Genomic DNA, 22744 nt, shown 5'->3' on the forward strand with positions numbered 1-22744 from the left:
GGAGACCTTACTAAAGTGAATATTCTAATTCATTGCATATGAGGTAGGGCCAGAGTTTCTGCATTTCTACCAGGCTCCCATGGGATGGTGATCTGCTGGTTTTCTGACCATACTTCTACATAGTGAGCTGCTAGCTCAGTGCTTCCCCACCCTAATATTCATATGTTTCATACTCAAGATTTATGCTAAGGAATGGTCTAGAGCCAGCAGCACTGGTGTCACTTGAGAGCTTATTGAAAGTGCGGACTCTCAGGACCCACGCCAGACCTATCAAATCAGGACATGCATTGTACGAAGATTCCCAAGAATCACTGTAAGCACAATAAACTGCAAGGTCTACTTAGGTATGTTCACTCAGGTATTAAACACACAGACTCTGCACTCAGAAGGCCCCTGCACATGGTTAAGTGCTCTGCTCTCAGGATCTTGAAATGAGCTCTGCCTTTTCATTTTATACTGAGCTCTGCCTTTTCATTTTATACTGAGCCTCCCAAATTATGTAGCTGATCTCAGACACACAACTCTGTGCCAGTGTTTTTCAAACTTTGGTAGGTCTATGACCCAACTGGGGTATTGTTAGAAATTCGTATTTCCGGATATCCAAAGACTGAATCAGTAGGATAGGAGGTGAGACTAAACCCCTGTAACAAACCCTTCATGCGATTCTGACGCAAGTGGCCCATTCCCTTGATCTTTTCCTAGTGAAGTCATTTCCATCCTGCATTGTCTGGGAAACACAATGAATAGCACAGAGCTTGCTGGACACCAGAGCAAAGGTGTATCTGGTGGAGCAGCTTTCCCTACAGGCATTCTCAGCAAGGCTCCCCATGTGTGCCTGAGTGGCCCTGCAGTGATCCTGTGACATTTACAGAAGTGTAAGCGGAAAGAAGGTGCAGTACAGGAAATCTCATCTCAAGAGGGACCACCCGGGGAAGCTGGTGTGCTCAGCAGCAGTTCTTAGGGTTTTTATGGTCATAGACCATTTTGAGAATTCAGCAGGGACAGGTGTCCCTCCCCGGTGAAAAATCTCCCTTTGCACATTCTGAAGAGCACACAGGTCCAGGAATCAGCCAGATGCCCTGGCTGAGATGTCTGTCACTTCCCAGCTCTCTAACCTGGCCAATTCCTCAGAGCATTCCAAATGGTGGAGTCCTGATCTTTAAAGTAGAGAATGGGTAAGATAATCTACTTCACAGATTGGCTGCAAGAATCAAAAGAAACGGTGTGGATATAAAAGTATTTTGTACACTGCAAAAGAATATATAAATTTGAGGTATCATTATACATACTGAGCTACATTGCTATTTCCAGCATTGTAGTTAGGATCAGGACACTGTGTTTGTGAATTTCCCCTAAGGCCATAGAACATACTTGGTGTACTGAGAGAGGGAAATGAATACAGACAGAGAGATGTGATTAGGACTTGGCGAGAGAAGCTGGGAGATTTGAAAATGTAAGGAAAGAGAAGGGAGCTTCCACAATTTGGGGACTCCAGATGCAAAAATAAAAAAGACGAAATCTATTTTTATACGTGCAAACAGTTTTGAGATTTTGGAAAATGCCTTTAGTCTCGCAGTAATTGAACATTTCTGCCCCTGGGTATAATGAAGATAAATAGCAATGGTGGTGGTCCATATTTAGTTTTGACTTCAGAAGCCTTCTGTTAGAATCCGCTATTCTGAGATAATGTTTAGTAGTTAAAATCTGGGTCTCTCTGATGTAGCACATATTATCTGTGTGGCTTGGGAGAAATATTTAGTTTCTTTGTTCTTCTGTTCCTTCTACCAACAGAACCTTGCTCATAGGGTTGTTATAAGTACTGGATGACTTAGTACTCCCAAAATACCTACAGCATGGGAATCCTTGTGCAAAGGGAGAGCTGATGGTTCCCCGAGGGTCTAGCCATTCTGGGTATGGAAGATGCCTCCAACTGTAACTACCAAATAGTTATGACTACGGAATTGGTACTTTGCTCAGCTGGTTTTCAGTGCTCAGTGCTGAACTTCTCAGGACCCAGAAGACTCAGATAGCCAGTGCTCTGAGGCTATAATCGCACAAGATCTCTGCTGCCCGTTTCCAGAAAGTGCCACTCATAACAATAAGACAGGGAATGTTATGTGTGTATACTGGGGGAAGGGAGTGGACGGGTGAAGACAGGGCATGGTGAAAAGTCATCCTAGCATTGCTAAGAAGACCTGAATCTGATTGCCCCCACTTCCTTTCTGGTGCCTGGACTCACCCATCTGTTTTTCCCTCCAGGTGCACAATTGACAACCGGGTCACCCGGGTGGCCTGGCTAAACCGTAGCACCATCCTCTACGCTGGGAACGACAAATGGTGCCTAGACCCACGTGTGGTCCTCCTGAGCAACACCCAGACCCAGTACAGCATCGAGATCCAGAACGTGGATGTATATGACGAGGGCCCGTACACCTGCTCTGTGCAGACAGACAACCACCCGAAGACCTCCAGGGTCCACCTCATTGTGCAAGGTAGGCAGGGTTTGGCTGCACGGTCTGGGCAGTGGCTGGGAGAACCCATGTCCGACACTTTTTCTGTGATCCTCGGCAGAGATGAGTTCTGTTTGTTCCATCTGGACAGGACAACAGGACAACTAATTGTCATTCTGCCATTTGAAGCTGAATTTCGACATAAGTTTTCCTGTTGAATAGAACTAGGATTTTCTTTTTTGTTTTTGTTCCAATAATATATTTTCTCAGAAAATTATCTTCTAATTATTGCTTTCCTTGGCTTTTTTCTCCTCTTTAGATTTTTTTTTTTTTTTAAGGTTCTATCCAGTTCTAAGCTTGCTTTATTTTAAGATCTGTGTTTTAGCTCTTCTGGCACTACACACACGCCATACCCTCCCACAGGCTTCAAAGAAAGCAGAGCCCGTCACAGATGCTCTAAACGCCCACCTGGGACACGCCCTTAACAGCCACCCCCACTGTCTCCTGCTTGCTTGCGTCTCTCATCTCTCAGCCCTGGGTTTCTCCCTTTTAATAACCTGTGTCTGATTCTCCATGTTTGCTGGCATCCCGGGTTCTTGCCCCCTCTTTCTGCACCCCTCAACCCCAGGTTTTGAGGCCTATATATTGGGTTTGGTTTTGCATCTCCCTGGGTTCTGCCCTCTCCCTGTTTCTCAGGCCCTGGGTGTGGTGCTCGCCTGTTCCCCACAAAGAAGAACTGGCCCCAGAAGATTCACACAGCACTTTACCATGGTGGACATAGGGCCAGAATGAGACTTGGTCGCTTTCGGGCTGTGAGACCCGAATCAACTTACTGACTAGGCTTCAGGGTTTCCTTCTGTAAAGCAGTCACTGATGTAATGAGCTTGCTAAATTTTATCTGATATTTAGAAGTGGGTCTGGCACCTATAGAGCTGTATACATGTTAACCACCAATATTTTTTTAAATACTGATACTACTTTTTAGCTTTTTAAAATTCTTTTATAGACATCGCTTCTCGGCCTTTTGGCTAAGATCATGTGTAAAATTCTTTTATAGTGGACCACTAGCTCATTTTATTATCTCGGAAGCTTAGGCTCAGAGTAGTGGAGCCTGCCTTTTCTGCTGGGGTCTATTTCCCAGCCTGAACCCTAGTTCCCTTCATCCAGCTGACGGGCATCTAGGGCCAGAAGCTCCTTCAGCAGAGGCTTCTTCAGCCACCACTCCTCGTCAGGGCACCCAAAGAAAGGGGAAGAGATTGTCAGATGCTTGGCTAGAGAAACAAGGGCAGGAAAGTGGCTGGAGAAGGAAGAACACAAAGGAGCTGGAGGAATTCGGGAACGTGATCTGTGAGAAGGGAAGAGAATGTACATCCCAGGTTTGGACATGTGCTGGGGAAGGGCAGGCTAGGTGAGCGGGGATGAGACTCAGCACAGCATGAGAACTGTGGCCTTCGCTCTAAGCAGGGACCACAGGGACCTCTGTGTCCCCTCAGTTGCTGGGCCAGAGCTTGGCCACACCATGTGGTTCTTATTTCTTTTTCTCACTCCTCTGAATGGATATTATGACTTTTCCTATTAATTCGTTCTATAAGTGAATATATTTCAAACTGCTGGATGCAAACAAAATTTTTTTAAGGAGACGAAATTGCACGGAAGTTATCACCATATTACAAACAGCAGAATAAGTATCATTCCCTAAGACTTTTGTTTCAGGGTGTGTATGTTTTTTATGTAAAATACATTTTTGGTGGGGTTTGGGTGGCTTGGTCTGTTAAGCTTCCGACTCTCGATCTCAGCTCAGGTCTTGATCTCAGCATCATGAGTTCAAGCCCCTCATTGGGCTCCATGCTAAGCATGGGGCCTACTTAAAAAAAATTTTTAAATCAATCAATTGATCAAAACCTTTTTTATGATGGATAGTTGACTGAAACATAATTTGAGGGCCACATCTGATGAGGAGGTCTGACGACTGCTCCAGTGGCACTATCTGTATTCTCTACGAGGGGGTGCTTCTGAAGCCATCCCCCATGCTCCCTTCATGCCCTGACCTGCACACACTTACTATTGAGGCACGATACCCTGCACTGACAAAGAAAAGTTAACAAACACACACTAGTACGACATTCACTTTAGCAAGCCAGAAACTTTCTGGAACTGGAGTATGGAAGAAAGAGTGGAAAATGCCGAAACTTTCCTGAAAATAAGGGCCGTGTTTTTGTCTTTTTTTTTTTCCTTAAGCCCTCCCCTCCCAACACATACACCTACACACCCACACATTCCTGCCCTAAGTACCTGGGAGAGTGCCTGATTCAAAGTGCACATTTAATAAATGCTTATTGAAGCAAATGGCTGGAATTATAGTCCAGAGGTCTTACACAGCGTCCAGAGGGGAAGCGGAGTGCATGTGGGGGTAGAGACCTGGGAGGGGCACGGCGAGGAGGTCTACATCAATCTTCGCTCATGTCCAAGCTAATGGAAAATGTCTAATCCCCAGCTAGGTGTTTACATCTGTGACTTGGCTAGGTGGCCTCTTAGCATGACACGCCACCTCAAGTATTGGAATCTCATCTTGGGCTAATTTTCGAATGCTGATGGGTGTATTGATCTGGAAACAAGCTAGGTTAAAAAAGGCACTGGTCTTGTACACAGACTCAGCCCAAGCTAATCCGCTGTCGATATGCCTGGGCTGAGCATTATTGACACTTTAATGAATAGTGGACCATAGTTTTTCAGAGCCAACCTGTCCCCCTTCTTAAAAGCAATCAGACAAACTAAATAGAGCTAGACTCCCCCATCTCTGTATTGGAAAGAGGATACATCACCATCCAGCATTTAAAAAAAAAAAGAATATATTTATCTTGGGATCATTTATTATACTGAACATAAACCCTAATTCCCCTAGCAGGAGCTGACTGTCTGGATTTTGTTGAAGTTGCTATTCAACCCTGAACACAATGCTGCTGGAATGAAAGTCAGACGTATTAAGTTTTCAAAATGGCATTACAGTCATTAAATACTCACAGACATATACTCACACTGCACGTGCACACACACACACACACACACACACACTAGCAGCAGCAGAAAGAACTAAACCGACTATCTGACTCTGAGTATGTGTATTTATATGTATGTGGTCAGCTTCACATACAAATAACCCTACACAGAAGGAAGGTAATCCCACTTCCGTAGTATCATGTGAGCTGCTTCAGGGAGAGAGTATCTTTCCTCTTGTTATCAACATACCCTTTGTCCCCACTAGTTCTTTGTTCTGGGTCTTCTCCATGGTTGTGACTGAGTCTGTTTAGTTCCCACGGGCAGCTGCGATGCCACCTCTGCAGATGTCTGAGAATCAGACCTTTGGCCCTTTGTGCATGCCCTTAGTACTCCTTCCTTCCTCCATAGGAGTTATAATTGCTGACAAACAACTCTGGCTACAGTACTTTGGCCAATCGCTTAGCACATGGAGATGAATAAAAAGCTACCTTCAAAGAATTAGTTCCCATTTGTGTGGAGATGGACTTCTATAATGTTTGCCCAAGCCATGACCAAAAATTCATTTTCTGGAAGTATAGCTACTGTTGGCTGAATCCTTCTAGGGCACCCATCAGGAAAAACCAGCAATGTGGGTCCCCTTATCTGCATGTCCTCTGATTATACATTTTAACCGATTCAGAAAAGACTTGACAGTAATCAGACTGGTCTTTTTATGTGGCAGTGCTTCTGAGCATGGGTGGGTACCCGAGCTCAAGCCCAGGATGAAGGGCTAGGGGTCTTTCCTTGGTTCATGGTTTCCAGAGCTTCTGCTATACACATCATCTCCTGTCCTTCCAATCCTCAGGACAATCTTTCACTGGTGATAAGTTCTCAATGTGTTTTTTTTTTTTTTAAGTTATTTCTGGGGCTACCTAAATTCTCCTAAATCTTCCCCAGGCTGATGGGGGTGGGGCCAGTTTCCAAAGATCCTGGCAGGGCTGGTGATGTGGCTAGAACGTAGACTGGGTTGGCCTAGCCGGGGCTGCAGAGGAGTGCTCCTGCAGGGGCACTGTAGGGGCTGGAGGAGCAGCTAGTAAGTGACACATGGGGAGTACCAGGTGAAGTAAATATGAGTGTCAAACCACAGAGATCTCAGTCTCTGTGGCCCAGAATGTTAGACCAGCCTGCCAGAAGAAGGTGACAGTTCTTCCAATTTGCGTTGTTCAGGGTCAACATGGAGGGAAGAGCAGGCTTCTGGCTACGGGCACTGAGCCCAGGTAATTACATGGAGTGAGTCTTCCAGATAAGCCAGGAGTAAGGGACAGCTTTAAAGAAGAGATTGGCTCTGGGGGCAGTGTGGGAAGAGGAAGAGGGAAAAGGTAGCAGCAGGGTCTGGTGGGCAAGAGGGAAGGGACAAGAGAACTGAGTGAGGTACCTACTCACCACAATGGCTATTGAAAATTAAATGGGCCAAAAACAAATAAAATTTAAAATGTACTTCCTCAGTTGCACTAGCTACATGCTTCTGTAGCCATGTATGATCAGTGGCTACTCTATTAGCCAGGAGAGGAATAGAATATTCTCTTGTCTTAGAAAGTTCTTTTGGGGGATGCTTGGGTGGCTCAGTTGTCAAGTGTCTGCCTTCAGCTCAAGCCGTGATCCCAGGGTCCTGGGATTGAGTCTCACATTGGGCTCCCTGTTCTGCGAGGAGCCTGCTTGTCCCTCTCCCACTCCCTTTGCTGTGTTCCCTCTCTTGCTGTGTCTCTTGTTGTCAAATAAATAAATAAATAAATAAATAAAATCTTGAAAGAAAGAAAGTTAGTTATTTTGGGCAATGGGCCAGTACATGTGAAAGCAAGAATGGGTTTCATTAATGCAAGGGGTCAGGTGTGCTATGGAAAAGAGAATGGGGTTTTGGAGACAAGAGAGAAATAAGAAAAGATGAAGGTCTTTTAAAGACAAGAGAAGGGTACTACAAAGGTGGAGGACTGGAGTTCTTCTGTTAGCTAAGGCAGAGAAGAAAAACCAGAGTCTGAAGTTGTATCCAAAGGAAAACAGAATTTGGAGGTTGGTTGAATATGGGTGTGGAGTGGGGAGGGAGCACACCAGGACCTTGAGGACTCTAGAACAAGGTGGTACTAACTCGTCGAAAGCCTCGTGTTCTAAAGCATCATGTGACGGCTTCATGAAGCACCTCAGATCCCTGGACTTCTTAATTGTTAGAGCCTTGAATACTCCACACAGAAGGAGTTGGTGAACATTAAGAAATACCACTCACATATTTTCACGCCCACTTAGGCAGCCAGAACACCATCTTTTAGGCCAGCGTGAGGGAGATCCATTTTAGATTTATTGAAATTTGGGTCTAATGATTTCCATCCCTTTGACCTCAGGGTGTTCTGCTCTGTGAGTGTAATTAATAAGTGGCTGCTTCTGGAGTCCAGCTGCATATTTTAACCCTATTCCTCTCTTGATCCTGGTGCTCCTCGGGGTATCTAAAGTGGCTAAGCATTTGGAAGAGAAAGTCTCATGGAGAGCTCAGAGAGAATAAAACACCTTGTGGGACTGAATTGTTTGCTAAGTTAAGGGGATCGTGGAAGCCCTCTCAAAGCCCTCACCATCTTGCAAGCGCCTTTGTGTGACAGTTGAGCACAGCTTCCCTGGTGGTCCACAGAACATTGCGAAGGGCCTTCTCATCCAAGTGCAGAGGCCTGAGCGCTGTACTTGAGGGGCTTTAATCTCACTCAGACACATGTTGGCATGATAGCGGATGTTAGCCCACAGTGCTCCTAAGACATGGATATTAGTGTAATAGCAATAATAAAAAATAATAATAATTAACAGAGCTTTTGGTCTCTAGCACTTTTTCCAGGTTCTATCTAGGTCTCTCTTTTGTCAATGGAGTATCTAATCACCCCCTCCCTTTTGTTTGGTGTAAATGAGTTTTCCAGTTTCTTCCTAAGCAGAATTAATCTGAAAATCCCTGCTATTGTTTGATAGTTAATTACCTGTCTCGTGGAGTCAAACAGCTCCAAAGCTCATGAAAGGAGGAGATGCTAATGCCTCTGGAATGGGGCAGGAAGGAGAGAAAGAAGCCAGGATGCTGCTAGTCATTCCCTGCTTTAGAGGAATTCCAGAGAGAAAGGGCCTAGGCCAGGGAGAGAGTCAGCATGGGCAGGTGACTTGCAAACAATGGAGCTTTGGCTGTACCAGCCCTTCATTTACCTTTCATTGTCTTCGTCTTCCAAGCCCTTTCTTCTTACCCGCCTGATCTGTATAATCGTGTTGCTTTCCAATCCTGAATAATTAATTGACCTTGTCAAACTAAACTCATTATTATGATTAAGGGAACAGGAACAATAACTTTTAATTTCTGGACACCTACGCCCCATAGAACCCCCCCCCCACTCTGAACCTGTACAAGAGAAAATTTGAAGCACAACATATCAAAGGGAATAATGTGCTCTAATCCTTACGTGGAGAGCAAAGATTTCTGTCTCTGCAGCCACATCACCTAGAAAGCAATGTGCCCTCCTAGCGCTACAAGGCTCCCGTAGCGTTGAGAAGACCTTTGTACTGACTAATTTCCATTCAAGCCACAGCTTGCTGAGCCTGTAGTAGAGGGAAGCGTCACCATTCGGTTCTAAATCAACAGAAGTCACCTTCTGAGTACATCTGTGCTCTTCGGGCTTCCATAGTCTGTGTGACAGTAGGTCACATTTACCATCCCAAACTGCTTTCCAAATTATCTTTCCTCTTCCTGCCCTGCTCAAGAAATAGATGAACGTGCACATTCGGTCTGCTCATAAGACTGTGCATCTGAATTCAACAGAACTTTCAAAAAGTCAGGAAATTAAATCCCACTACAAAATTAGAGTGATCCTCAAACACCCTGGAGAATGACAAGGAAGTAGGGCATTTTACCTGAAATTGATTTACAGAATTTAGACAGCATGCAAATGAAGCATTTCAGTTCTAACTGGTGAGTTTTTAAATTTCTCCATGTAGTTCCTGACAATGGAGGGGTTGAAGAGTCTCTTAGACTAAAGGAATCTGAGAAAATTGCTGTAATGAAAGTCACAGTGGTTTAATAATGGCATTTTCTCTGCCTTCTGGGGGTGTCTGGGAGGGTCCCTCATGTTTTGGAAGCAAGTTTGGAAGACTTGACCTCTGGCTCCCGTGCTTCCTGGTCACAACAGTAAATAACAACAGGGTGGCCCTGGCCGAGCCCTTCCTACCACTTATGGCTCTAAGGAAACAGAAAGTTTGGGTGACCCGACCCTATTGCTTCACCAAAAACACTCACAGAAGTCAGGCAACATCCCTCCAGGTTAGCAGTTAGGGCTCCCGAAGGAAGGTCTTTAAGCAACCACGGAATTCTTACCCCTGAGGTGTTTTTCCTCAGGGACTCTGAGTCGCCTCTGATTGGAATAACATAGTGGCTCTGATTCCTCCTGGGTGTTGTGTACCCCTGAGGCCTCCAAATAAGACCTGCTGCCCTTTTATTTGGGGGAAAGTGCAAATGTCAGATCCTGAATAAGTTGCCCTTCCAAGATACATTCCTATAGATTCTTATTCCCATATCAGAAGCTCCCTGTAGTTTATCCGAGCGGAACTTGAAACAGACAGTGTTAATTAAGGATGACACGATGTCTCTTTATGGCCTCAAGACCCACTGGTATGAATCTGACTAATCCCAGAATATGTTTATAAAAGCCCTCTTACAACAGCCCTAGAGGTTTCAGTAGGTCTCCCCTGTAGGTTGTGTATTAAGTGTTAGAAAGGCCAGCACTATGGATGGAGGAGCTTAGACACTCAAAAGACTTAAAAAGCTTCAGATAGTTCTTTTTATTTTAATTTTTCTTAGACTTTATTTATTTATTTGAGAGAGACAGAGATAGTGAGAGAGAGCAAGAGCCACAAGCTGGGAGGAAAGGGAGAAAGAGGCTTCCGGCTGAGCAGGGAGCCCAATTTGGGGTTCCACCCCAGGACCTGACCTGAGCCAAAGGCAGACACTTGATCGATTGAGTCACCTAGGCACCCCAAAAAGCCCCTGATAATTCTTCTGGGGTTTGTTTGTTTGTTTTTGTTTTTGTTTTGCTAAAATTGAAATGCCCTGCTTTTTAGGGCATGGGGTGAAGTTGGTGACTATGTGTCTAAGTCCATTTGCTGTCAGATTGAGAAATCTCAACTGAAAACTTTCCATTCCATCAAACAGTACTGTGAAATTAGGCACTGGGGACACAAAGACCCAGATGGAGTTCCTGTCCCATTTAGCGGAAGGCATTCATATACTTACAAATAGCTCTCTTATAAGGTAACGTCTTGGGTTAGGATTCTCCTATATATAACTGCTCCTAATACACTGAAAGGGAAGCAAAACTGCATGGTTACATTTCACCAACCCCCTCAAGAGTGAATAGGAATTTTTTGGTCTGGAGAGAAGGCATCCTGGCAGCAGTGACAGGTACAAAGCTTGGCATTCTGAGGATGTATGATATGTTGGAGGAAAAGTAACGACACTAAAGTAGTAACAGGACAGGGTTCCTCTGGTGAAGTCATTGAGTGTATGGCCAGAAAGATAGTCTGCACATAGGTAGTAGATGGTCTGTGAGCCCTGGGAAGGTGCACAATGAAAAGTGGTAGGACTTGGAGTCCTACAGATTTTCAAAATGGGCTCAGTTTTCCTTGATGTTTGTAAGAACATCACATCTCTTCCTTAAGGAAAGTTCCATTAGGTTGTTCTGGCAAAGGACAAATATCTAGAAGTTTATCAGTAGAATAGAAATGACAAGTGCCAGGGTCAAGAAACCTTGGTAGGAAGAGGGAATTATTGGAAGGAAAGAATATGTCCAACCCCAACTTACTCTATGTCCCTTGCATGGTAAAGATTGCCAAAGACTTTTCTCCCACGAGGTCAGATTTTAAAACCTTAAAATGTATGTTTTTTAAAACCTTAAAATGTATGTTTTATAACCATTGCAGTCACACTAATTATTCTTTTTCCATAGTAAAGATAGATTAGCTACATTTCCCTGTACACCAGCAAAAAGAGTACATGACCCTGGGGGCTCATTGTTCTGTCATCATGGTGATTGTACCAGAGAGAGCAAGGATGCTGGGAAGGATCACAGTGAGCAGGAAAGGGCCCCATACTCTTAGGAACTGGAGACTGGCCTGTTGCCAGCTGCACCTTCTCACTGGCACCCAAGAGCCCACCACATGCAGATGAAGGAGTCTCAGAGGTTCTGATGTTTCCAGGGTAATTTAGGCTCTAAGGTGTCAGCTCTTGGCATGTAATCATAAGACTTCATTTCCTGTTGAATATCTTCTATGGTAAATTAATGTCTAACATTGGTAAAAATCTAATTGGCTTCTGCTGGAGGTAGGCTCAGTGGTGAAATGCTACTGGAGTTGCCAGAGCACAATATTTTTCTTTTGAGAGATCTTCATTTCAAGTTATTTGAGAAAGAATTTATTGATTTAAAATTAGGACAGTTTAATTTGGTGGCATGTTTTCTTTATGTCTCAATTATATATTCATGTCTTTGTGGTAAACTCAGCTGGTAGGGGGATTAAGAATTCAAAATAGAGGATTTTCACTTGGCAAATAGTGCTTTCTACTGTGATTAATTGGGAGTCTGCACAATGAACCCAGTGTTGGCTCCGTTGGGGATTGAATAGCTTAATAGGAAGAAGGAAATTTCAGAATTTAGGAGTCCTGAATTCCAGTCTGAATATGACAATAAGTACCTGGAAGAATGACCCACTTCTTTAATCTATTTCCAACTGGATGTATTTTATAGGAATGTTTGGATATATCGCATAATCCAGTTTGGAGAAAATTACCAATAAAAGGATGCCAAATGCTCTTGCATGTTAAAATCCTTCATTTTTGTAATTATTTATCAATAGTAAATGTTGTCAGGTTCTTCTGTCCATTTGTCTTGTTTTGACTCCTTTAGGCAGACGCATTTCTCTGTTCTGGCTGTGTACTTATATTCTGCTACTGGTGTGGGTCCTCATTCCCAAGAATCTGTCTGGATTGTGTTCCCTTTCTCCATCCTGGTTCTGTCCTTTGAACTCTAGTGTTTCTGGTTTTCTGACCTTCTGGCCTGGTGATGTTCCTCCACTCTCTAGCTCTCATCCCCTTTGTTCTCATAATTCAGATTGGATTTGTTTTATGGTGGTCTTATAATGCTCCGAAACTGGACTTAAGGGAGGAATTGTCATGCTATGGTGGTCTTATAATGCTCCGAAACTGGACTTAAGGGAGGAATTGTTGTGCTAACCTTGCTCTGCACCTAAGGATCCAAGCTAGCCATGTCCTTTCTTACTCCCCTAAAAAAGGGAGATCAGACATTTTGTTTTTATTTTTTTCCCTTTCACACACATGTAGACCACCATGTGTGTAGAACCAAAATATAGATTGGGATAGATACAAATACGAAGGAGACCAGTCCCTCCCATCAGGATATATATGGGGGTGGGAGAAGCAATTAAAGTTTGAAAAGGGGGGCTACTGGGACAGAGCCATTCACCAGAATGCAAGGATTAAGGACCAGGTGCCTCTTAAGCTTGAGAGAAAGGTATGGGTGTGGGAAGGCCACACAAAGAGAAGACTTTAGAAATGGATGTTTTAGTATTTCAGATCCTGGCTATTAAAATGATCATAAAATAGCTAGTCTGCACATACCCACTCTCCTCACCACTCACTTCGTCTCTATTCATAGCCAGAGTGATAGTTTCGGACCTGAATCTGATGGGACCTCAAGGACTTAACCTAAGAGAGCCGGTTCCTTATTATGGCCTACAGGGCCCAAGGATGAGCACCCTCTCCACTCCTGGTTCACACTGTGCTCCTGACTCCCCATGCTCATTTGATTTTATTTCACTCTTCTTGTTCTTTCTGGTCATGGGCCCTTTCTACATTCCCTCACCTCTGCCTTGCATCTTTTCCTCTTTCTGGTCACTGAATCCTGTTTATTCTTCAATCATGAACTTCAACGTCAATTCCTTAGGGATGCTGTCTCAGACCTGCCTGTCTTGCATTAGTACCTCTCCTTCCCCAGGATTCAAAGCCATGTTATTTTTTGTGTTTCTCAACACAGTAATAATTTGACATTTGTTTGTATGATCACTTGGTTATGTCTGTTTTGCCAGTGGACTGTGAGCCCCCTGAGGGCAAGAGGCCCATCTGCTTTTGCACTCTGTCCCCAATATCTGGAACGTAGTAGGGGCACAAGGGCTACTGATTGGATAATGACGAAATTGTAAAGCTTCTTTTAAAAAAATCATTAAGCAAAATGATTCATTGTGTGTTGGGACTGGCTATGGAATGCTGAATAACAGCCACTCAAATACATTAGATTCTAATCCTTGGAATTGTAAATGTCACCTTATATGATGACATCTTTGCAGGTTTGGGGAAGTTAAGTGTTTGAGATGGGGTGATTATCCTGGATTAGGCAGGTAGGTCTTAAATATAGCCACATGTATACTTATAAGAGGGAAGCCAAGGGAGATTTGATACACATGCAGAAGAGAAAGCAATGTGAAGAGGCACCAAAGAGAGTCAGAGTCGCTGGCCTTGAAAACTGGAAGGATGTGGCTATGATCCAAGGAATGTTAGCAGCTACCAGAAGCTTAAAGAGATGAAGAACATGTTCTCTAAAGCATCAGAGGAAGCATGACCCTGCTGGCATCTTTACAGATTCTGTCATTCCTTTGATCTGTACCCCCAGTTGCTTGGCAACTCACAGTATAATCCAAAGTCCCTATTGTGTCCTAAAAGTTTCTACAGTGTGTGGCACTTAGTGTCTCTCTGCCGCCCTTCTTAAAACTCTCTCTTTCTTAACCTGTCTTTTTGATGTTCTTAGAATCCCCAAGAGGGCAACCCTCTCTGGGCTTTATAGCTCTCTCTGCTGGTACCCCATGCCAGGTGTTCCTTGGTGCTGTCGTCCAAAAACTCAATGTACAGGAGAGGTCTCTCTCATCACCTATAGGACATAGAGCTCGCACCTCCCCCAGGAACTCCCTAGGACATTTCTGGTATGGTTGCCTTTATAACATAGATCATCTATCGCATTGCATATATTTACATGTTTAAGAGTTGCCTGTATTTCACCCCAAGAGAATGCGAGCTCCATGGGAATGGAGATTTGGCCTGCTTTGTTCACTGTTTTATTCAAGTGCCTAGAACAGTGTTTGGCACATAGTAGACACACAATAAGTAACTGCAGAATAACATGAATGAAAAGTTGAAAACTAGGGCTTTCTAGTAAGTAAACCTGATTTTTTATTATTATTATTATTATTATTATTATTAATCCCAGCATGTATTGTGTTTCTTTGCTTGAGTGTGGAAATGTGAACTTTTCTGTTACTTCTATCAAAATGATCCTCAGGCTTAAGCTAAGTTTAGTGGGATGGCTTTTCTTAGCAAGGTAAAGAGGAGGCTCATGCTCCAAAAGGAAGGAATAACACACAAAGGCAAGGAATCAAGAGACCTGAGTGTGGGTTGTGCTAAATGGAAGGCTGCAGAGAAAGCATGAGTTGTGGGGAAGTAACCCCAATTGTCCCTCTGAGAAGAAGACCAACTCTATGCCAACCCAAGAAGTTCAGATTTCACTGTGGAGGGGAGGGGGAATCACAGGAAAGTTTGAAGCAAGGAAATTACATGAGTTCTAGTTTAGAATGACTTTTGGCATCAGAATGGGGAATGGATCAGAGGGATAGTTTTGAGGCAGGACACTGGTAGAGAATGAGAACGTGGTTTATGCCATGTGCCCCTGACCTAGAGAAAGTCCCTCTCTTCTTGAGCAACTAGACAAAGAACATTTTAGGGGAGCTGGTGGAAGCTGGATGGGTATGTATGCACAGTAAGAGTGATCTGGGCTCAGTTTTCTGGATGGTCCTATTCCAGACACATGTATTCTTCTCAGTCTGTGGTTTGTTAAGGTTGAAAGTAAAGGGAACTTAATATTTTCATCTTTGTTAAAGCTTTGGGTTCCCATATTTACAAATAAGGAAAAAAAAAAGATTGTGCCATGTTTTATTTCAGTTTGAAATTCTGAGAATATGTCTTTCAGCTTTACTGAAATGAAACCAGATCCACCAAAGAGGAGATAAGGTATACACCAGCCCACGACAGAAGGGTAAAGCTTAAAATAAGATAGGAGAGAAGCAAGCACCAGGAGGGCTTTTTAAACAGAAAAAGATATTTAGGAATAGAATAGCAGGTTCAGAGAAGAAGAAAACATAAGTTACCAAAAACTGCCTGTCAGCCCATCCAGATGTCTGTCTCAGAAGCTCATGAGGATCTTTCTAGGGGGAAAAAAAAAAGTAATAAGAATGTTGACTCTCTCTAGACCAATTGGACCTGAACAGCGCAGGTGCAGGTGTGGGTGAAGAACCTTGTGTAGCTGGATTTGGGAGTTACAGGTCAGGGAACAGTGAACTAAGAGCCAGAGACAACTGAAAGTCAAATTGAAAACCTTTTTTTAATATAAAATTCTGAATTATGTGTATACTCCTTAGTAGAAATTGTGTAAAATCAGATGAGTGGGCTTGTTCAATGCTTCTAATTACAGTGTGCCTTTTCTCTCCCTGACCTTGTTGCTATATTGTTATTCAAATGAAAAGTAGGAAACGGACAGAAAGAAGAGCCATTCACCTAAGTAGGTCAATACAGTCTTACCCCATATTTCCCTACTTTGTTTTAAAATAGTTTCTAGGAGCATCTGCGTGGCTCAGCCGATTAAGTACCTGACACTTGATGTCAGCTCAGGTCCTGATCTCAGGTTTGTGAGTTTGAGTCCTGCCTACTTAAAAAGAAAAAAAAAAATCTAAAGAGTTTTTAGATTGTCATCCTTCATTGCTATATCTTAAGACATCTGCAGCCCTCCCTTTTCTCTCTTTAGGCAATATTCAGTCTGTTCAGTACTCAGTAAAGGCATATTCAACCTTCTTATGGAGCTCAGATGGCTATTTTTCCCATAGCCAGGATCCATGGGACCTAAAATAAGTGGTGGAAATGGCAGTGACCCTGCTCACATCACTCCTAGTGGCCAACCAGCAAAATGTTTGCCACCTGCTCTTTAACTTCAAGATCCACTGGTCTAGAGACCTTAGTTCCAAAGGGAGGAATGCTTCCAACAGGAGACACAACAATGATTCCATTGAACTGGAGGTTGAGACCACTACCTGGCCACTCTGGGCTCCTCATGCCTCTGAATCAACAGGCAAGGAGGAAAGTTATGGTACTGATTGGGGTTATTGATCCTGACTACCAAGGGAAATTCAAAATGGACAGTATGTTGAGAATCCAGGAGATCCCTGAGGGCATATCTTAGTATCATCATGGTCTGTGGCTAAGCTAAGGGAAAACCAACAACCCAGTGTAGGCATGACTAAGAGAGTGCAGAGAGCAGACTTTTCAGGAATAACGGTGTGGTTATCCTGCCAGGTTAAGAACCATGATGAGCTGATATGGGGCTGATGGTAAAGGGAATGAAGAACAGTTAGTACAAGAAGGTAGTTATAAATAGCATCTATTGGGCACCTGGGTGGCTCAGATGGTTGAGTGACTGCCTTCAGCTCGGGTCATGATCCTGGAGTCCCGGGATCGAGTCCCGCATCGGGCTTCCTGCTTGGCGGGGAGTCTGCTTCTCCCTCTGACTCTCCCTCTTCTCATGCTCTCTCTCTCTCATTCTCTCTCTCAAATAAATAAATAAAATCTTGAAAAAAATAAATAGCATCTATAAGCACATGGATAGTTACAGACATGGGGACTTTGTCTTGAGGTTTTCAATAACTTCTCTCTGTTTTGTGAAGAACACTTTTGTGTTATGTGTACGTATATTAAGCAAACATCTTTGTTTTCTTTCCTCTCTTATTCCCCTATCATGTAATTTAAGGTGTATTGACTTTTTTTTGTGAATTTTACATTATAGTGTTTAAGTTACTGGATAACAGGAGAAAAGCAAACATCACTCAAAGCCTTTACCTCCTTTTCTAGGAAAGGATTAGTACATTCTCAGTGGTATGCAGGAGAGTTATATCATGCTAAGTGGATTATAACCTTTTTATTTTCTTCATTTGGAGATTAGGTATAATCTAAGGAGTTGGTATGGGTGCCAATTTAGCTAGGGATAGGCTTTTTTTTTTGTCAAGTTTTCATGTATTTTATTATTTCTTTTTTTGTAATTTTTTATTTCTTTTCAGCGTAACATTATTCATTGTTTTTGCACCACACCCAGTGCTTTTTGATTGTTAATTTTATGTGTCAACTTGACTGGGCGAAGGGATGCCCAGCTAGCCAGAAGACATCATTCCTGGGTGTGTCTGTGAGGGTGTTTCCAGAAAAGATCAGGAATTGAATCAGGAGACTGAGTAAAACAGATCTCCCTCACCAATGCAGATACATATCTTCCAGTCCCTTGAAGGTCTGACTATAACAAAAAGCCAGAGGAAGGGCAAGTTTGCTTTTTGCTTGAGCTAGCATATTCATCTCCTGCCATCAGACATTCGCACTTCTGGTTCTCAGGCCTTCAGTTAAGGATCGGATTACACTACTGGCTTTTCTCTTCTCCAACTTGCAGATGGCAGATCACAGGACTCCTCACCCTCCATAATTGCATAAGACAGTTTCTACTATATATATATATATATATCTCCTATTAGCTCTTTTCCTCTGGAGAGCTCTGACTAATACAGATGACAAGTGAGGTTTTTTTATGCTAAAATTCTTCCTCAGATTTAGAATAAGTGCAGCCGTATAGACGCTAGCATAATACTGGGAAAGTTAGCCAAGTGTAGCCTATGGCATGCAGAGGAGCAGGAAGCCCACGGGCCTGGCAAGCGAAGGTAAGCTGAAATGGGGTCAGTGCTTTCTCACCCACAAAACACACAGTACCTCTTGCCTCACCTTTCAGTTCAGACCCTGCATGAAGAAAGAAGCATTGATCACATAAAATCTTTTTCCTGCATTCATTCCGTATTCAAATACCTACTGAGTTCCTTCTATGAGCCACATATCATGCTAATTCTGTGAGGGTAGAACACAAATACCAGATACTTACTAGAAAGAAATAATATTCTAGTGGTTGACAAGATAAGTAATAGTCTTCTATTGCTATTCAAGGAGTAGGTAGTTCATTGCAATATAGGCAGAGAATCAGGGCAAGAACCAAGGTAGTACCAGCCACTTAGAGAGGGTCTTATGAATGAGAACTAAAAGGGAGGTGTCCTTCCAAAAGGACATCTCTTCTTAGTTGAGAGCTGAATAGGATTAGTTAGGTAAAGTAGGGAAGGTGAACTGTTCTACACAAGTAACAGCATACACAAAGGCCAGAAGGTGAATGCGAATATGGACCATTCAGAGAAGCTGAAAGCATCCTGCAGGCAGACCATTAGAAGAGGGGATGGAGGGGTTTGAGGTGAAACCCAAGAGGTGGGCAGGAGCCAGATCAGAGCATAGGAATTTTTCTTAATGGCAAAATGGGCCCAAATTAAGAGTGGACCCTATTCAGGAAGATTGCTCATTGGAGGTCAGTTTTGAAAAGAGTGTATTTGGGAGCAAGGCCAAGGCAAAAAGGCTCTCCATGGTCTGTCATCCTTATCTAGACTCTTCTTTATCCATGCCTACCCAGAGCTGCCCTGAATTAACAGGAGGCAATGTCAAAAGCAATCTCACAGCCTATATTTTAACTTTGATCAGGGTTTCAGTTGTGTCTGGATCTTCCAACTTGGTTTCAGTGAGCAGCTGTCCAGATCCAGAGAGTTAGTGTTGACGTGGCTTCCTTTTCAGCGATAGGTGGTTCTTTGCCATTTCCCATCTGTCTCTCAGAGGCAGTCTTTCATTTGATCACGCCAGCAACTTCTTTTTCATTACTACAGGTACTTTTTGTTGTCCTCAGCCTGGGGTGTGTGTGTGTGTGTGTGTCTGTGTGTGTGTGTGTGTGGTGTTTAACATTTTTTCATTTCTTTTCACCTTTGTTCTGTTTTACTTTTCTCACCATTCTCTTATCTGACCCACTCTTCCTTCCCTTGTCGCTGACACCGTTCTTTGTTTTGACCTTTTTATTCTCAGAACGGTGCCTTTTTGCTCATGTGCTCTTTGTTCTCATATGTGCTAGAATCCTCATTCGCTCACCTACATTTTCCCTCTATCCCTTTCTTCTTGCTCCTCTTTCCTCCCAGGTCACAACTCCATGCTCCCCAGCCTGCTGACCCCTCTCAGCCCTGCAGTCATGGGTCCCACTTGTCCACAGTGTCATGAACCCTTGACATGGCATCTGTGGTTTTGCCACCGGCACTAAGAGCTCGCATTGCCTTTACAAAGAGGCTAAGATAATCAAATTAGCCTTATTTATTTATTTCTCATTTCCCTTAGTAAGCACAGCTTGAAATTGAGCTGCTGTTCTACTCAGGTTACATCATTTCCCCTGGAGAGTCCATATCCAACCTAAGTTGAAACTCTCTCCCTGTGCATCACTGAGAGGGAAGATGGTATATTTAAGAGATGGTGTATCTGTCGGGACTCAATGTTGTGTCTGTGCTCTGTCCCTGATGCCATGGGTATCGATGTATGTGATTGTATGTTTGTTTCTGTGGGGGGGATTCAATCTGTTTCTCAACCCAAAGGAACTCACAGCTGATGGTAGACAGGATGGACTTACAGTATTTATCCAGAGCTATGTGAGGACCTTAGAGGAAATAGGTTCTACCTGACACTGAGTTCTGCTGGGGTTATTCTAGAAGAGGGAGAGTTCCAGAAGGCCTGATGCTTTATGTGTGGAACTCTGTACTGATCCCCTCTAAAAGAATGACAAATTGTGAAGGCACCAATCATCAGAAGTGTCCTGGCAGTTGCACCTGGGTGTCTCAGTCAGTTAAGTGTCAAACTCTTGGTTTCAGGTCAGGTCATGATCTCCCAGTTATGGGCTTGAACCCCACATTGAGCTCTGTGCTCAGTGCAGAGTCTGCTTCAGATTCTCTCTCCCTCTCCCTCTCCCTCTCCCTCACATTCTTACTCTCTGTCTCTCAAATAAATAAATAAAATCTTAAAAAAAGAAAGAAAGAAAGAAAGAAATGTCCTCGCTACTCCACCAACCACCTGGAATGCTTTTCTGCAGAGAGGCACTGCCTGTTACCAGCCACAGGCTAGAGGCCACTAGGCCACAGCTTCAGGAACAGGGGATTTCCTGCAGTGGTACGGTGACCACAGTACAAAAATTTACTGAGTCACAAGGGTCTTCTCTGGCCCCTGCTATGCCCAGAGACCTCTTCTTTTACAGACTGGAGTACTTTATTGGGTCATTGTGACTCTATTCTGCTCATAGAAGATTATAGACACAGCTTCTCAACTCACAGGATAGTTAGAGGCAACTATAGGAAAACAGTAGCTGGTAGGTTTTCACGGACAATGATAATATTTATAGCTACACCTTATTGAAACCTTATTATGTAGCAGCCAGGAATCAGATGAAGCACTTCATGAATATTATTTAATGTTCAACACAACTCCATGTACCAGATGCTATTATTGCCCTTACTTCAGAGACGAAATGGAAGCCTGCTAACCTGGGTAAGAAGAACAGACATTACTAACTGGCAGAACCAGAATCTGAAATCAAGCAGTCTGACTCTGCATAGCCCATCCTCAGGCAGTGTGCTTCCCTTTAGGAGAAAACTCAAGTTAATCTGACTCAGAGGTTGGATTCCAAGTAGATATGGTCTCCATAAGCTTGGGCCATGGGTTCAAATCATTTCAGAGCCAGAAACCACTTTGAAAGCCACCCAGCCAGTGATTCTCAAATTTTAAATGTTAGAGTTACATGGGTTATTGTTAAACAAAAGCAATGTTGAATTTTTCTCCACAGAGATTCCAATTCAATTTATTAGTAATACTTCCTGGGTGCTTATATTTTTCACTCATGTTGAGAACCATTGTTCTAATACCACAGATGGGAAAACATGAAATTTATAAGGCTAACTGGGGGCGCCTGGGTGGCTCAGTGGGTTAAAGGGTTAAATCCTCTGCCTTCGGCTAGGATCATGATCCCAGGGTCCTGGGATCAAGCCCTGCATCCGGCTCTCTGTTCAGCAGGGAGCCTGCTTCCCTTCCTCTCTCTCTGCCTGCCTCTCTGCCTACTTGTGATCTTTTTCTGTCAAATAAACAAATATTTTTTTAAAAGAGGTTAACTGACTTGTCCAAGGTCACACCACTGGCTAAGGCAGTTGTGAGGACCCATCCCAACTCTCCAGGCTCTCATGCAGGGCTCTTTCCCCTGTCCCTGATGAAAGAAAAATCTTCCCTTGTGTGTGAGAGAGAACACAGTAAAAACATGGTGGGTAAGATTCTGGACAGAGACACAACTGGGCTAAAATAGTCATTGTATAAATTTGGGCTTCAGTTATCTGTGTTCTGGGTTTGTCTCACCTGCAAAGTGAGCAAAATAATAATAAAGCTCGCCTCACAGAGTTGTTGTGAGGTGATATGGGGAGATGATAGTGCATAAAGGTTTCATAATCCCACCCAGCGTATGGTACTTTTTTTTTTTTTACTGTACAGAAAGGACCATTCATTAAACAGCACTCTCATGAGCCATCCTCCTGTGGTAGTCAGCAGCAATAGAAACTTTAAATTTCAAAAATAAAGTAGTATATAAGTAAACTGTTTTTTTGTTTTTGTTTTTGTATTTTGTTGTTGTTGTTCTAAACCCACTGAAGATACCATGTGGTTTTAAAATGTATCTTGGCAAGTTGGTATCTCCTGTGGACCCTCTCTGTGTGTTTACTAATGGCACGTCTGGCCACTGGATTGGCTGCAGTGTGCCAGGCATTCAGATGTGGTTGTTGCTCAAATAGCATGTTATCACAAATGGGAGTAGTATTCTGCCTGCCCAGGTTCTTCTCAATCTCATCACCATAATAGAAGTAATGACATTTATAATGATGATGAGGGGGGAAAGAATCAGCATGTACCCTATAGATTAACCGGACCTTTTCTCTATGGAATTTTGACTTCAGGAGGCATGGCTTTTTCCATATTATTTTTTTCCATTCTATCCAACAAGGAAGCCATGGTAGAAGAGTTTAATCTAAAAATAATTTCCTGGGACGCCTGGGTGGCTCAGTTGGTTAAGCAGCTGCCATCGGCTCAGGTCATGATCCCAGCATCCTGGGATCAAGTCCCACATCGGGCTCCTTCCTCGGTCGGGAGCCTGCTTCTCCCTCTACCTCCATCTGCCAGTGCTCTCTCTCTCATTCTCTCTCTCTCTCTCTGACAAAAAAATAAATAAAATCTTAAAAAA

At 43.3% G+C, this 22744-nt stretch overlaps 1 protein-coding gene across 7 annotated transcripts in view; it reads left to right on the forward strand.

Annotated features, from left to right (window-relative positions):
- NTM (neurotrimin) overlaps positions 1 to 22744 on the forward strand; it is a 943101-nt gene that overhangs the window by 764828 nt on the left and 155529 nt on the right. For all 7 annotated transcript variants that reach the window (XM_044258220.1, XM_044258225.1, XM_044258226.1 and 4 more), the window contains one exon: positions 2260 to 2492. In XM_044258220.1, the coding sequence (XP_044114155.1) occupies positions 2260 to 2492 (233 nt within the window). The remainder of the gene's footprint in view (positions 1 to 2259; positions 2493 to 22744) is intronic.

Source organism: Neovison vison, chromosome 7 (genome assembly GCF_020171115.1).
Source record: "Neovison vison isolate M4711 chromosome 7, ASM_NN_V1, whole genome shotgun sequence".
NCBI classification, from domain to species: Eukaryota; Metazoa; Chordata; class Mammalia; order Carnivora; family Mustelidae; genus Neogale; species Neogale vison.